The sequence below is a fragment of the Chrysemys picta genome, chromosome 7, assembly GCF_011386835.1.
Source record: "Chrysemys picta bellii isolate R12L10 chromosome 7, ASM1138683v2, whole genome shotgun sequence".
In the NCBI taxonomy this organism is placed as follows: Eukaryota; Metazoa; Chordata; order Testudines; family Emydidae; genus Chrysemys; species Chrysemys picta.
In genome coordinates, this window is record NC_088797.1 from 4,397,217 (window position 1) to 4,412,177 (window position 14,961).

Sequence of the window (14,961 nt, forward strand, 5' to 3'; positions counted from 1 at the left end):
AAGATGTTTAACACACCATGCATTACCACTTGTGCTGACATCGTCTATAGAAACAGATGAGGAAGGGTGTTTCTATTGTGACAGATGCCAGCTGCATTGAGTTAATGCTACAGAGGAAAATATAGCCGATGCATACATGGCTACTGCCAGGTGAAAACCATACTCCCAACATGCTAGAGGGGTCCTGTGAGGGCTTGTGCTAACAAAGGTAACAATTTAAAGAACGAATCAGCTCAGAAGTAGGAACAGATGTATCTGACACTAAGGGAGAGGTAACACTGAAACAAGTCTTTAATAATGAACTGTGAATGGGTACAAGGGAACTGGGACACTGAAAAGATAGAGAATCAGGCATTTCCTTAAACGGTATCTTTAGTCAAAAAACTATGTTGTGGAACTTCAATAGCATGGCCCCGAGAGTCAACCTATCTACATTTGTAGTTTCTTCTGTTTGAGACCTATGCTTAGGAATCATTAAACTTTTTCTAATCTAATCCCAGTTTTGGAACTGCATGAATTTATGTTTTAAATAATTAAATACACATGAATGCAATAATTGGTATTTATTACAACAACATTATGACACCCATCTGGTTTCAGAATTTTCAAAAAAATTACTCTCCGTATTTTTTTCTTCTTTTGAGCAGCTCATTATTAGGTTTTCCTGGGAGGAAAGTAATATTCTATGTTATGTCCAAAATGAACTGTTCATTGTTAGTGCAATAGCACCAAAATTGCTTTGATCACATAGAAATTTGCAAAATGCCTTTCACACTTAAGCTTTAGTTTTATTAAAGATGACTGTCAACTTTACTGTCATGTCTTGATTCTTATCTTTTCAAGAACAAGATCACAGAGCATGCACAGAGAAAAAAGTAATACAAACTTTCAAGTATTATTTACAGATACTGCCTAATCTAGCCTTTAATACAGCCAACTTAGCATGAATATGAGTTGTATTTCTTTGAAATGTAAATTACTCGAATATTTCAATTTTTTAAAAATAAAAGGTCATTGGCTTTGCCTCCAGTTCATTAGTAATAGTATAGAGCATATTCAGTAGAATCCAGGTGTAGATGTAAATTACGTGTAGTTTCCTGTACCTGGACCATTGCCCGCCTCTGCCACCCTTCCTGCCAAATAAAAAGTCGATGTTTATTGTTACTGTGAGACTTTTCGTCTTTGGGTAAAGTGACAATTTATTCTTAAATACAAATTGTTAAACAAACAAATAAGTATGTCAACCTATCCGCAGCTCTGGTATAAGAAAAAGATCAAAGCATGATATACAGGGGAGTCGCATCTTACGCGGGGGTTAGGTTCTGAAGTCAGCACGTAAGGTGAACATCGCGTATAGTCAAACGCTCATTGAGTGGAATGGCGGGCGGAATCACCCACACTACAGGTACAGTATTTAAATTGTTATTTTTCTCTTTTTTGTTTTGTTTTGCCGAGCACGTATAGTTAAAATCGCGTACGTTAAATGCGCCTGTGATGTGACTCCACTGTAGATTTGTCAGACTTTGTTTGTTTTCAGGTTTAATTTAGATTGCTCTGAGTATTGGTTTACCAGGCTGTGTAGAGCATGCAGCTCAGGGAAGCGAACCTAGCAGCAATTTTAACACTGCCTCCCTTTCCCTCTTCGGGAAAGCACATACCTAGAGGGATGGGGGGGATGGTACTTGGGTGGCTAGACTGAGTCACCGGCCTGCACTGCAGAAACACGGCTATATGTAGGTACTAGCTCGAGCAGAGCTAGCATGTGTACGTCTACCCGAGCTGGGAATTACATTTCCCAGCTGCTGTGCAGATGTACCCTGACGTGCTGCTGCTTGGCAAGTTATTCTGGGGATCCTAACCCTTAGCAACACAAAAAGCTTTGCTGAAAGCACATGTGTAGCCTTAATGACCTCCATGGTACTCATGTGCTTAAAGGAACACGTGTGATTGAGGCCATGATTCAGAGAAGCATGTAAGCATGTGCTTAAAATTAACCTTCCTGCAGTGGGCTCCTTTCATGAATTGGGACCTTGGTGCTTTGCTGGCCTGGCCTGGCATGGCCTGGCATTTTTCCCCTTTCAGCTTTTAAGAGGGAAGAAAGGATGGGGAATGGATGGTCACAGAAGGAGTGAGGGAGTAGGGAGAGAATACAAGTAGCATTTATTAAAACAAAGTGGCCATCTAGGGTGGTGCTGGCGACTTTGAACTTTCCTCAGGAGGAAGGTGGTTTATGAGGAGCAGGAGAGCGGTTGGGAGGTGGGAGTTCGTGAGAAGTGAGGTACATATTAGCGTAGCAGGTGAGTGTGGATTTCTGAGTCAAAGCACCAGGGTGTGCACACTGCATGGCGGTCAAAAAACAACAGGACATGGGCAGCTCAGAAACTGTCCAATATCCCTGTGCTTTGACTGGCTGAGATAATCCTTCTGCCATGTAACACTAAGTAAAGTTCAGCAATTTGAAGTGAGAACTTAGAAAGTCTCAATTTTTATGCTAGCAAATGTTATGAGAATGACGGCCCAACATGCAGTGTCAGCTTTGTTTATCCCTTTGGGTATCAATCTCTGGCACCACTCAATGGCTGTGACTGTTAAGGGGGACCCACCATAATTACAGAAGTCACATGACCTACACTGAAAAAACATGCATCTATCACGCCTCTTCATTGAGTATGTGTCCTACATCATAGGACAGTCACAAGGTTAACAATCTTGTGTTAGGCACAGGAACGCAAAGCACTGGTTAACAGATTTATTTGGGCATAAGCTTTCGTGAGTAAAAACCTCACTTCTTCAGATGCATAGCATCATAGCTTATGCCCAAATAAATCTGTTAGTCTTTAAGGTGCCACCAGACTCCTTGTTGTTTTTGTAGATACAGACTAACATGGCTACCCCCTGATACAAAGCACTGGTTATTACATACTAGTGACTTGGGCCCTGTTTGATTTCGTACGTTTGATTCAAGACATTCGGAATGATTTTTAAGTATTGAGGTTGGAGGTTCTAGAATTCAATTACCATTTGGGCTCCCCATGTCATGCATAAGAATCCTTATAGATGTCTCCCCCCTTTGTTTGAAATATTGTACAAGAATTCCAGGCAATAAGGAACTTGCAGAAAAATAAAAACTCACTTTTAGATCTACATCTGGTCCATGGAAATTAGTCAACTTGCACTGCAGTTGGCTCGTCCTATCTTTTGAGACATGTCAGCTCATATTTTAAGTACTGTAGTTTATACTCCAACAGGACTACAGCCCACTGTCAACAATTATTTTGTGAAGTGAGACACTTGCTCAAGCTTCCAGCGGGCGTAAGACAAAGTCTCAATATTTATGAAAACTTCTAATGTACATGCCAGAAATGCATAAGGGTTGCCTCATTTAGTAAAATATCTAATTATCTATCTCTGTCACTCTTTTAAAGTTATATATAATGCACAGAAACAAACAACACATATCCATGCCAAGATTACTTTAAATTTAAATGAGATCTAATGTGAACTCAATACACACTCAGAATCATATATAGCAGCCATCCATGACGGTGCAGAAAAGCTAGGCATTTGTGGGATGCCTAGTGGGATGTTAACTGGTAGATTTGGTACTTTAGGGAGATTCACATTTGGTAGATTCACATTGGGCAGATTACTTGTTAAACTCCTGTGGAAGAAACAGACAGAAAGAAAAATACCATAACAGTGACAATGCAGATGTAGCAGAAGCACGTGACACTCATAAACAAATCTGCAAAGTTCACAGCAAGACAACAGTCAAAAAACTAAAGCAAAACATTTCAGAAAGAAGCATGAATATGGGAGGCTTAAGTGTGGTTATTTTTTTAGTCTGCGATAAAAAGCAAGTTACCTCAAAAAATTAACAAAAGAAGAAAAATCACGAAGCCGCAAATTAACAAACTACTCAAACACCCACACAAAATAAATTAATTTACATGTCCTGATACAATTTCAGAGCACAGAAAGTAGCTTTTAATTTAAAAAATATACCACGAGCAAGCAAATCTGAATTCTTATATCAACATTTAGATTGGATGGATATGTGAAACAGCTACACTGAAAGACCTGTCAGGAATTTTAAAGGTTTTGTCTTGGAATCAGGGTTCAAAGTAGTAAACACTGAGGGTGAAATCCTGGCTCCACTGAAATCAATGGGAGTTTTGCCATTGAACTCCATGGAGCCAGGCTTTTATCCTTAACGAAAACTCCCCATTTGCCCTGCTCTCTCCAAACATTACAGATTTGTTTTCATTTGGAGCACATGAACGCTGTTCCACCAACCAGAAGAGAAAGATTCCAATCTTGCAACTGTATCCATGCATGCCGACCCTTGTGGGGCACCGCAGGTGCAAGAATCTCCCTGCGTGTCTCTGTTTGCTAGATCATGGCCTAACGATCAGGGAGGAGGAACACTTTATAATGTGCGCTGACATCTAGGTGTATGTTTTCAGTGTGGTATGCAGAGAATTATGAACAGATCCTGATTTCTTAGCATGAGATTTGTGTGTGAATGTTTCCCACTTGGAAATGGGGCCATGGGATGTACTCAATGGTTAATTTCTGAAGGATGTATAGCTGGGCATTATGAATTTAATAGCATTCTCAAGATGCACAATTATTACATGAAAGAGAACTTTTAAAAAATGATTTTGTCTATCAAATACAAGGTGGTTTAATGTAATCTGCTTTCCAGAAACAACGTACAGTAAAATGACGTTGCATGCCCAGGGTTTCCAAAACATCCAGAAACATTTTAATGTCCCTACATTGGTAAAATAGCTATAACCATATTTTAAAAGCATCTCATCAGAACAATATTTTACATGAACATGGGGTTTTGGTATCTGGAAGATGCAGAATTTGGGAAGTTTATTCCTTGTGCTATCTGATCAACAAGACATGAGTCATTTTCAGAAAACTCTCTCTTTTTGCCTTTATATAGCATATTATGGCATAAACCAAGAACATTCTTTACAGCCTCATTTCAAAGGCAAATCCAGAAGTCCCAGCTCAGTTTTTATTGTGTCTTTATTCCCACGGGGAGTTTGAGTAAGGAGACAGTAAAATCTGAGTCAGGACACCAGATTTAATGCTTAATTCTGTAGCAATGCAGTCAGAGGAAGCTTTGCCAGTGACTGGAATTCATGCAGTTTCAGGCACTTAGCCTCTAAAGTTTATGAGATGTTTTAAAAATGAATCCAGCCTTAATCGTCTGGCTCAGCAATATGAACACATCGGATGGTCATTTCGGAACTTTGCTTTGGAAGGTCTCTTCCACTCCCTATACAGCGATTGTCTTCTAGGCGGCTTTAACGGCCATCCTGCAAAACTGTATAATTTCATGTTCTCCTCTTCCAATGGAGCAATTAAATTCTATTAGTAATTTTCTATAGGTGTAAATACATTTTTGAGCTGCATTTCTTATGGTCAATCTTATTATATCAGAAAACAAAGATACACATAATTGCATCAGCAATACTGGATAGAAAATTGCTAATGCAATAACACGTTTAAACGGTATCATTACAAGAATCAGCCAGTAACTGCATTTCAAGGCATTAGTTACACAGCCAAGAGGCAGAATGTCTTGGATTTTCATTCTTAACTTTTGAACAAAGTTCCACCTCCAAGGAAAAATACAGTCTAATGTCATTTTGGGGTGAAAAAGATGCTTTCTGATTTATTTATGTTTCTGGTAAATTTGACTTCACACTATCTGCTTGTTCTCCTTATGAATGAAGAAACATACATAGGAGACTTCTCATGCAACAAAACCATCCAGTTTCCATTCAGATGTGTATATGCCTCTTAAAGTGAATATGATTTTCAAATGATACACCTATTTCATAATGACTGAGAAATTGTTAGATCTTTAGGAATGGTATGTCCTTGTAGTTAATATTGATATTGAATAAATCAAAAATAGCAAGGGATGGATAACATATAAATGTATAAGGAAGAGCAACTGAAAAAGATTAGCCAAATGGTGAACACATAAATCAAAAAAAACCTTTGTTTTTAATACTAAAAATTCAAGAAGATACTTAGTGTCATATTCATTAAAACATTGTATTATTAAAATGATTTTCCACAGAAAATACTATACTGTATTCGCATTTAAACATATTTCTTTTACACAACACATTATTTTGCTGATGCGTTGTGGCCCTTGCAAGGATAAGTTACAACTTTTAACAGCAAAATAATGTAGTGTATGTAGTGTAATGTTAACACACAGGGCCTGATTTTGAAAAAAAGCCTTCTCCTTTGCATTCACAATGTTGCAGGTGCAACTGATCTAATTTACACATCTAATGAACTGATTTGCACCTGCAATCAGGTAGCTAGATCCGTAAATGACATCAATATCATCCATAAATGTTTGTGTCTGCATTTATTCAGGCCATAAAATTACGGGTACAAAATGGGAAGCTGCTTCGAAAAATCAGCCCGTATCTATTTTAATACAAGATGTTAAATTTGGCCCCAATCCAGCAGTCTGATGGAGGTGACACTCAGCTCATTAGTGGCAGAGGGTTGGTTGGTCTACGAGCATTCAGTTTCAGAACTGGGGCCTAATGTACGTGATAAGGGAAGTTCTGGCAGATTGCACAGCTCATTTTGCACTGTTCTTCTATTTACTCCCAATTTTTTCTATTTTCTACATTTCTACAATTCAGACCTCCATTGTCTAGCTATAAAAACCTCATCACAGCCACACTATCAGTGACTAATGGCATCATGGTAATGTACCCTATGAAAATAAATTAAAAAGTTCACTTTCTCTGTTGCAGTACTGTCCACAGAAAACCAGTAAAAATGCATAAGAAACTACATAATAAATGCCATACTATGCAATTGATATAAGAGTGGCCAGAAAACCGTGGAGTTTTTATTGAGTTAGCCCACCTAGGTACAGAACATGTCCATAAATTAGAGACTTGTTGGTGCTTAAACGTTCAGTTCCCACAGGTACCCTGAAATCACTTACTGATCAGCTATTCCTCTGACTCCTCTAGAAATTCTATTTGATTACTGTAAATGCTGAACCAATCCAAGTGGTAGTCTTTCTACAAAGGCTTCAGTACTAGGGGCATATCAGTGACGTTAGTAGCAAAATCTGTGCTCTGTCTGTGGCTTGATGTCTGGTTTGGTAACCGTAAATAATATACGCCTACAAGAACTTTTTCTTGGCAGGCCACTTTTTCCCAGGACATCTCTCTAGCACAGGGGTAGGCAACCTATGGCACGCAAGCCAAAGGCGGCACACGAGCTGATTTGCAGTGGCACTCACACTGCCGAGGTCCTGGGCACCGGTCTGGGGGGCTCTGCATTTTAATTTAATTTTAAATGAAGCTTTTTAAACATTTTAAAAAGTTTATTTACATACAACAATAGTTTAGTTATATATTATAGACTTATAGAAAGAGACCTTCTAAAAACATTAAAATGTCTGACGGGCATACGAAACCTTAAATTAGAGTGAATAAATGAAGACGTGGCACACCACTTCTGAAAGGTTGCCGACCCCCGCTCTAGCAGGACAACCTCACTTGTTCTGTCTGACTTGCTGATATACTCATGCTGTTTAATTGGTCACATGTTATATTAATATATTAAGGATACGTTTATAAAGGGTTAACAAATGATTAACAAATGTTAACATCATTAGCAGTATGTGTTTTGGATGGTTATAGGTACAGGAGTATAAAGCGTTGTAGATAGTTATAAGTCATGGGTATCATAACAATACCTATCTCTTGTATAGTGCATCTTCCCCCAGTAGATCACAGAGCATTAACGAAGTGGGTCAGTACCATTATTCCCAATTTACAGATAGGGAAACTGAGGCACAAAGCAGGGAAGTGCTTGTCCAAGTTCACCCACTTGGCCAGTGGCAGAGCTAGGAACAGAAACCATATCTCCTGAGTCACAGATTCCAGTGCTCCACCCACTAGCCCACCCTTTAAGGTTATTAGCCCCATTTTACAGTTGGGGGACAGAAGCACAGAGAGATTAAGTTATAAGAAACCTGTTGGACTCTATAACAATCCATAATAATTGATGGACCATTTATTAAAACATCTTATTTTCCTTTTATAACCTGCTTACCAATGAATCCTTAATAAAGCGTGGCCATTTGGTTGGGTTTTCAGTCTGCAAATTCAACTTGCAAATTGAAAAGAAGCGCTGAGACTGACCGTCTTGTACTAAAATCCAGTGACTTCTACAATGTTACAGAAGATACTTTTCTGGTCGTTCGGGTGTCCCAGAAGAGATTTGTAGAATTTTCTACCAAGCCAACTCAAAAGGCCAGCAGTGGTCATTACCTGACGGTCTGCTCAAGAGGACCTCAGCTGCTAAGTGCTCTGCAAACAGTATACATTTAGGTGTCTGGTGGTTGTTATGTATTTCAGAGCTCACTGAGAAGCTAGTGGAAAAAAAGCTAAGGGCACAAAGCTGCCTCTCACCTGACTTTATATACTAAACCAATCTGGAAACAGATCTAACGGACACTCTCTGTGATAAGGTTTGCTGTTTCACCTGGTTTCATTTTCTCTTCATAGTTTTGCACAGACATATCAGCTGTGCAAACTGTTACAGGGCAGGTAACCCATGCTCATAAGTTCTATAGCTACTCAGAGTTGTGCAAAAGAGTCAGATTACACAGCCCGCATAAGAAAATTATGTGGACATTTTTTCTTCAGTGTTTTCATTATTTAATGGCATCTATCTTACTGTTTATATGATTCTATACCCAGCTAGTCGTAGCATTAGGTGAACAGTATCCAGCAATGAAAATATAATGATGACATGCTTGTCTACTGCCATCTGGTCAGGTTATATAGGAACATATACTTCAGCCTTGATTGCAAGCATGAGCATAGAAAAGCCTTTTGAAAAGACTATGCTGTGGAATAATTTCCTGGCTGTCACGAGGTAATGGGATTTCACTCTCACAATTTGATGTAAAGATCTAAAGCAGGATAGCAGTAGACATGTATTCTGCTTCACCTCTTCAGGCCAAGTTGAAAGCCTTTCTTCAAAGCTGAGTAAAGCTGGGCAGAATTTTCCAAGGGCAAAGATGTTTTATGTTTTTAGCAGTATCATTTCCATTGTTGCTGCTATGTTACTATGCAATTGTGTAACAGGAGAAGGTCAAGTCAGTGTCTTTTGCACTGTTGCAGTATTAGGATGCTATTTCTTTCAGTCTTTCTTGTGAATGTAAAAACAGGCAAATATCAGTGTGTAAACAATATTGTGCACTCATCTGGGAAATATGAAGTGGTGGTTACCAATTGTCACCTCCGTAGAGCTGCAAAATAGGACAAATAGCCCAAAGAAATCAACTGTCTGAGAGTGTGACTGGGTAGCTGAAAGAGGAGGTATGTGGTGGAGTTGGGGAGAGTAAGTAAAATACATCTGTTACGTTGAGTCTGCTTGCAGGTTTATTGTGGAGTCATAGAGTCCAAGGCCAGAAGGGACCATTGTGATTATCTAGTCTGACCTCCTGTATAACACAGGCCAGAGAACTTCCCCAAAATAATTCCTAGAGCAGATCTTCTAGGAAAACATCCAGTCTGGTAAAGAATAGCACACTGCCTGCCCATGAGACAGCGAAAGAAGATTTCTTAACATCTAGTTCTGAACCAGGCCCCAAACGACCATCAGTAAGATCGGAATACGATTCCCTATTTTCCTTCACACAGTGCATATTGTTCTCTATGTTTTGCACAGATATGTTCACTGGCTTTATGTCAAATCCCAATGAGTTATCTTTAACAACTCTCTCTCTCCGGTAAACTAAGAATGAAATATCTGCTAGTGAAAAAAAATATTAAAATGCATGTTTTCACTAAAGGAACATAAGGTTTCCATGAACAGAATACGTACTCCGTGTCAAAGCACTTTTAAGCATCCCAGTCCACTCTATGAGAAAGATGAGTCTCAAAGTGAAACATTAGACTAAGAAAAGAAGTTTTCATAACTTGAAGGATACATTAAAATTATAGCATTAACATATCAGAAACTCCCTACTTTAATTTTGAAAGCGATTATGTTCCACATATCCAAAACATTGAGAAAACATTTCAAAACCCAAATGTTGTTACAAAAACATACATTTATATACATCTATATTTGAGTCTAAGGTTAGTTAAAACCAAAAATATTCATTTATTCAAGTTTCTGATTTAAAACAAATAAAATAAAAGGAGCTAATTATTTGTCAAATGCATGGTTAAGTAGTATGGTTACATGAAGTGATTGCACCAATTTTATAACCTATCTATTACTAAAGCCAGGCTGCAAAATTAAAGCTAATGCTAACTTTAAAATGCAGTTCTAGCTGAAGAAATGATTATGTAAAAATGGCATTTTGCCACTCAAAGATCAATTTCCTGTGTGTTTTCAGAGTTACATCTGCTTATTTTAGAGTCAAAAATGATTTTTTAGTGTTTTTAATCCTCTTAACACTGCAAATCCAAGACAGCAACGGGAAAGTGAGCTGGATTCTTCTATTCCTTCTCATGTATCGACATGATGGAGTACTGAGTTGCAGTCATTTGTCCCTCTGTAACAGGGATAAATGACTGAAAAGAAGGATTGCACGGGTGTAAACGAGGGCCTAATTTGGCACACAAAACCTTTACTGCTGGTGGTGATGTCCTAGAAAGCAAGAACCATCCTAGATAATCATATTCCAGGTTGAATTTGGAGGGCCGGCTGTCTGCACAAAATCTCTTTTAACTGGTATGGAATCTCTTTTTGGTATGGAAAACACTGAAAGACACACACCCCTTTTACATAGTAACTTTTCAGAGAAGAACAATATCTTACAACTGGGTATCTTTCAGCTTACTCTTTTCATTTTTTTTAAAGGATACACGTCTTTCATAGTATCTAACCATGCCTTCTTGGAACAAGCACGACAGTATTCTGCAATGCTTAGAAACTTAAGAAGTAATAATTATACTGTAAAATTGCCATTGTTTTAAAGGACTTTATGTTTTCAAAATTGCACAGATCTCAGGCTAAGAGTTTGGTCTCTCACTACATTTATTTCTTAGTTTTAAGCTATCGCTTCTATGAGATCAGTAAATAGTTTTGCTCAAATCTTCCCTCTAATTTCTGCTCCACAGTAGTTTTATAGCACACCAAGTTTCCCTTTAGGGCAGGTACCTCCAGGATCTCTCCCGAACCTGGTTTAAAGATGTTTATTACTGAAAGTGCATAGCTTTCAAGCAGTATCTTGCGCTGGTGCCCTTCACAGATTGCATTTTAAAAAAATCAATCCAGCGATCAGCAGTGGTGCTGAACTGACGAAGCACATCTCTGCATTATCCCTTCACAGGGTGGGTGGAAAAAAATGAGTTTTTGGAATAAAAATTGCAATAGTGACCCACCCAATGTATAGGGCTGGACCGAACACAGTAAAGCAAGGTTTTTGTTCTGAAAAGAAGCTATTTGTATTTAAGAGCAGCATTGGAAAAGGCTTTTTAGATTGGGTAGTAAGATCTAAAAAGCCAAGCAAAATGAGAGGATTTCACGTTTCTCATATTTCCATTTGCACAGCTAAAGTGTTCAACTTAAGTCAGCATTTCACTAAAAAAAAAAATCACATATTGTTTTTTTCATAAACCTTTAAAACCCTTAACAAATTAGGCCTTATATTTTTAGGATTATTCTAGAAAATATAAGGCATTTGCTGGATGTCCAATCTAGTGTTTACTACTTCATCTCTGTACGAATCTCCATCCATTTGCACCCAAACTCCGATTGTATCAAAGGAGATTTCCTTACTTTACTGGCTCCCATGATTCCCGCTCAAAGCCCCTGTGAATTGATTGTGCAATTGAGGACTCCATCAGATCGACATATCTAACAACAAGTGGAGCAAACAGGTCTTGAAGGTGTTTGTGGAATTTTCCATTGCACAAATTATCTAGAATAGATAAATAAAAGTATAGTAAGAAACTATTGTTACTGAATCCTCTGTAACAACCCACAAGTAGTGGCATTTTATTACACAACGAATATGCTGGCTAATATGAAGAAATTTCATAACTGGAGTTTGCACTGGGAGTCCTGAACCACCAAGATCAGTGATAAACACAGCAGGATTGAGCTCTTAACTGGAACAATCAAACAGTAGCTCTTCTCCATTAGTATCAAACTTAGAGATAACAAAACAATTATGTACTATTTGCTGTTATAAAAAGAGTACAAATGAAACAGAGTGTGGTAAACATCACTGCCTGTGCAAGCTTGGGAAAGCAGTGCTTCATTAGAGAATCACTTCTCTGATTCAGGAAATTGTTTTTCTCCTAAGAGGAACCTCAACACTCATTAGGCATGTCTGAAGAAGCTAATTAAGGACCGGATCCTGCAATAGGCTCTTTTTGCAAGATTGGGGTCTAATTTACTAACATGGGTCAGATGGGACTGGATGGCACTGTATGGGATTTCCAAGAGCACTCAGAATTGGCCTAATTCTGCTCCCATTGCAGTTAACAGGAATTAAAAGCATTGGCTTCAAAGGGAGCAGAGTTAGGCCAATAGGGGGTGCCTCTGGAAATCTCACCTGTCCTACCAGCATGTAACATGACAGGAGAGAAAACAGTTAAATCCACTGCTAACCTTGCTTCTTTGCATTTCTCTTGCGTATAAACCAACCTTATGTCATTTATTTTACTCAATATAAAACCCAGATCTGTTTCCTTTCCTTAAACTCTTTGGGGTGTGGGGATGGGGGAGAGACTCCATATTTTGTAAAATATGGTGCAGGTAGAAATGCTTAATGAATTTACTAACCATCAATAATGCACTCACTGCCATGGAACCCGTGTGAATAGGACATTACAGAAGTTCCACTCCCTGACTTTGAACAGGAATTTATCTTTACTTAAAACAAATTCCTGAGCAAATGAAAGGCAGGAAAAGAATTTTTTTTATATTAAAGTAAAATAAATAAATGATATACGCAGCAATTTTTCCCTAAGGCAATCACAAAATTAAACTGATACATTTGTTTTAAAGTAACACCCCATCCTGGTTTTCTGTACAGCATGGAAACGCCAGAAATAGCACCAATAACCTGGCAGATTTGCCCTATCAAAAATACATGGTCAAAATACAATACATACAGTCAGCACGGAGGAAATCATTTAGCAGCTGAAACAGTGGAAAGCTGTCCCACGTGTCTGGGGGTTGCACCTCTAATGCAGCATCCATATCCACCGCAAACAATGACAGGAAGGTTTCTGCATGTTCAACCATTAAGTCTGACCACCACGCAAAGGCCTTAAAATTTGGTAGAAAAAAATAATAATAATAAAGAAATGTATTAGTTCTATTAAAGCACAGTCAATGAGAAGAGACCATTTATCTTAAAAACAAATGTGCATCCCAGGGAAAACCAGCTTTATTGTAAAGAGAACAGTGCTTTCAAATGTTAGCCACGGCGTGTACAGTGCAAATCACATAAATTATGCACCTACCATTTTGATACAGAAATGTCTCATAGCGCATACATTCAGAACTGCACGGTACGAATAATCAGTTGTAACATGACAGGAAAGGTATGTCTGTTCAATTTACAATAACTCACTAACATTTTTCTTGAATCATGCTATTTACTGGAGGAGTCAACTAGTTCTTATTCTAAGGTATAGAAATCTGGGAGTTTCTTCACTGTGTTTGTGGGTTTTCTGCTACGTTTTTCAATGGTTTTTCAATGGATTTGGATTTGCTAGTACTGTTCATCTTGAAATGCTAGAAGCCTGCACTTTTATAGTCTTTCCTAAATCTCTTCTCTAGAAATATTTCAAGCATCACCAGTAAAAATTACTACAGCACCTTTCATTTTACATGGTTAGGTATAAAGCTCTTTAAACTTACTAGCATTATTTACAATGCCACTTATTATGAAAATGTTTGTAACCAATTTCAGAACTATGTTATAGATATGTCAGGATACCAGTCTTAAAACATCAAAATCAAGCCAGGACTTTACTGAGGCAGGAAACATATATAAACTTGAAAACCAAAAAATATCAGTGAAGTAACTCATTTTCATGCACATGGGTCCTTAAAATTCACTGTACAGGTTCTCTGAAGTGACATTCACATCATACATGGCTCAGATGCGAATGTGTTTCAAACGCATGCATGCGTGTTTAGTAATCACTTCTGGCTGGGAACATGCAGTATGAGCGGTGCTGTCAATAGGACCGTGTGCAGTAATTTTTAGGTGATAGGAAACTACTCAAAGATTTAAAGTGTCTACCTAAGAAATATCATCCCAGACTTTCCAAGAGAAAGAAACCTAATAAATAGGCACCAGACTAGAAAGATGGAACAAAGAAGACTGAGAATAAACGTGTCAGTTTAAAGAGAACCTGTTAGCCAGGAATATTTTTGCCTCCTGGAAGGAGTAAGTTTCTGTCAGACGTGAATGGACAGAATGGATTTCTATCTTTCTTAGGGCTCGATCTTGCATGCACTGAAGTTCTGCCATTGACATCAATGACAGCAGCATTTGTTCATTAATCCTTATTATTGAGCTTGTTTTAGAATGTTGCAGAGCCTAACGTTAATCATCCATTAGACTAAGGAGGGTGTTTTGCCATATACAGGTACCTGTACCCAGAGCCGATGAAGGGGGGGGGGAAGCCGGTACAAATTACTGGGGCCCGGTGGTCCAGAAGGGGGCCCGGGGCCTGGCTCCCCCCCCCCTCATCGCCTTACCGGAGCCTGGCAGTCCGGAAGGGGGCCTGGGGCCCGGCTCCCCCGCCCCCGTCGGCCTGTTTAGCTGGTCTGCCCTTGCTGGGGGGGCCCGAAATTTTTTTTTCACCGGGGCCCGAACCCGCTTTTTGCGGCCCTGCCTGTACCTCATAACAACATTCCTGCCAACGGCAGAATCCCTTGAATAGTTTCCCATTTGGT

At 38.7% G+C, this 14,961-nt stretch overlaps 1 protein-coding gene across 21 annotated transcripts in view; it reads right to left on the reverse strand.

Moving 5' to 3' along the window:
* The window catches only part of CADPS (calcium dependent secretion activator), a 354,315-nt gene that overhangs the window by 62,259 nt on the left and 277,095 nt on the right, over window positions 1–14,961 (reverse strand). For 11 of the 21 annotated variants that reach the window (XM_065550658.1, XM_065550659.1, XM_065550657.1 and 8 more), the window contains 3 exons: window positions 13,161–13,317; window positions 11,818–11,959; window positions 3,515–3,661 (listed from right to left, as the gene is read on the reverse strand). In XM_065550658.1, coding sequence (XP_065406730.1) covers window positions 3,515–3,661; window positions 11,818–11,959; window positions 13,161–13,317 — 446 coding nt within the window. The remainder of the gene's footprint in view (window positions 1–3,514; window positions 3,662–11,817; window positions 11,960–13,160; window positions 13,318–14,961) is intronic. The other 10 variants (XM_065550667.1, XM_065550661.1, XM_065550676.1 and 7 more) reach the window with 1 other exon arrangement.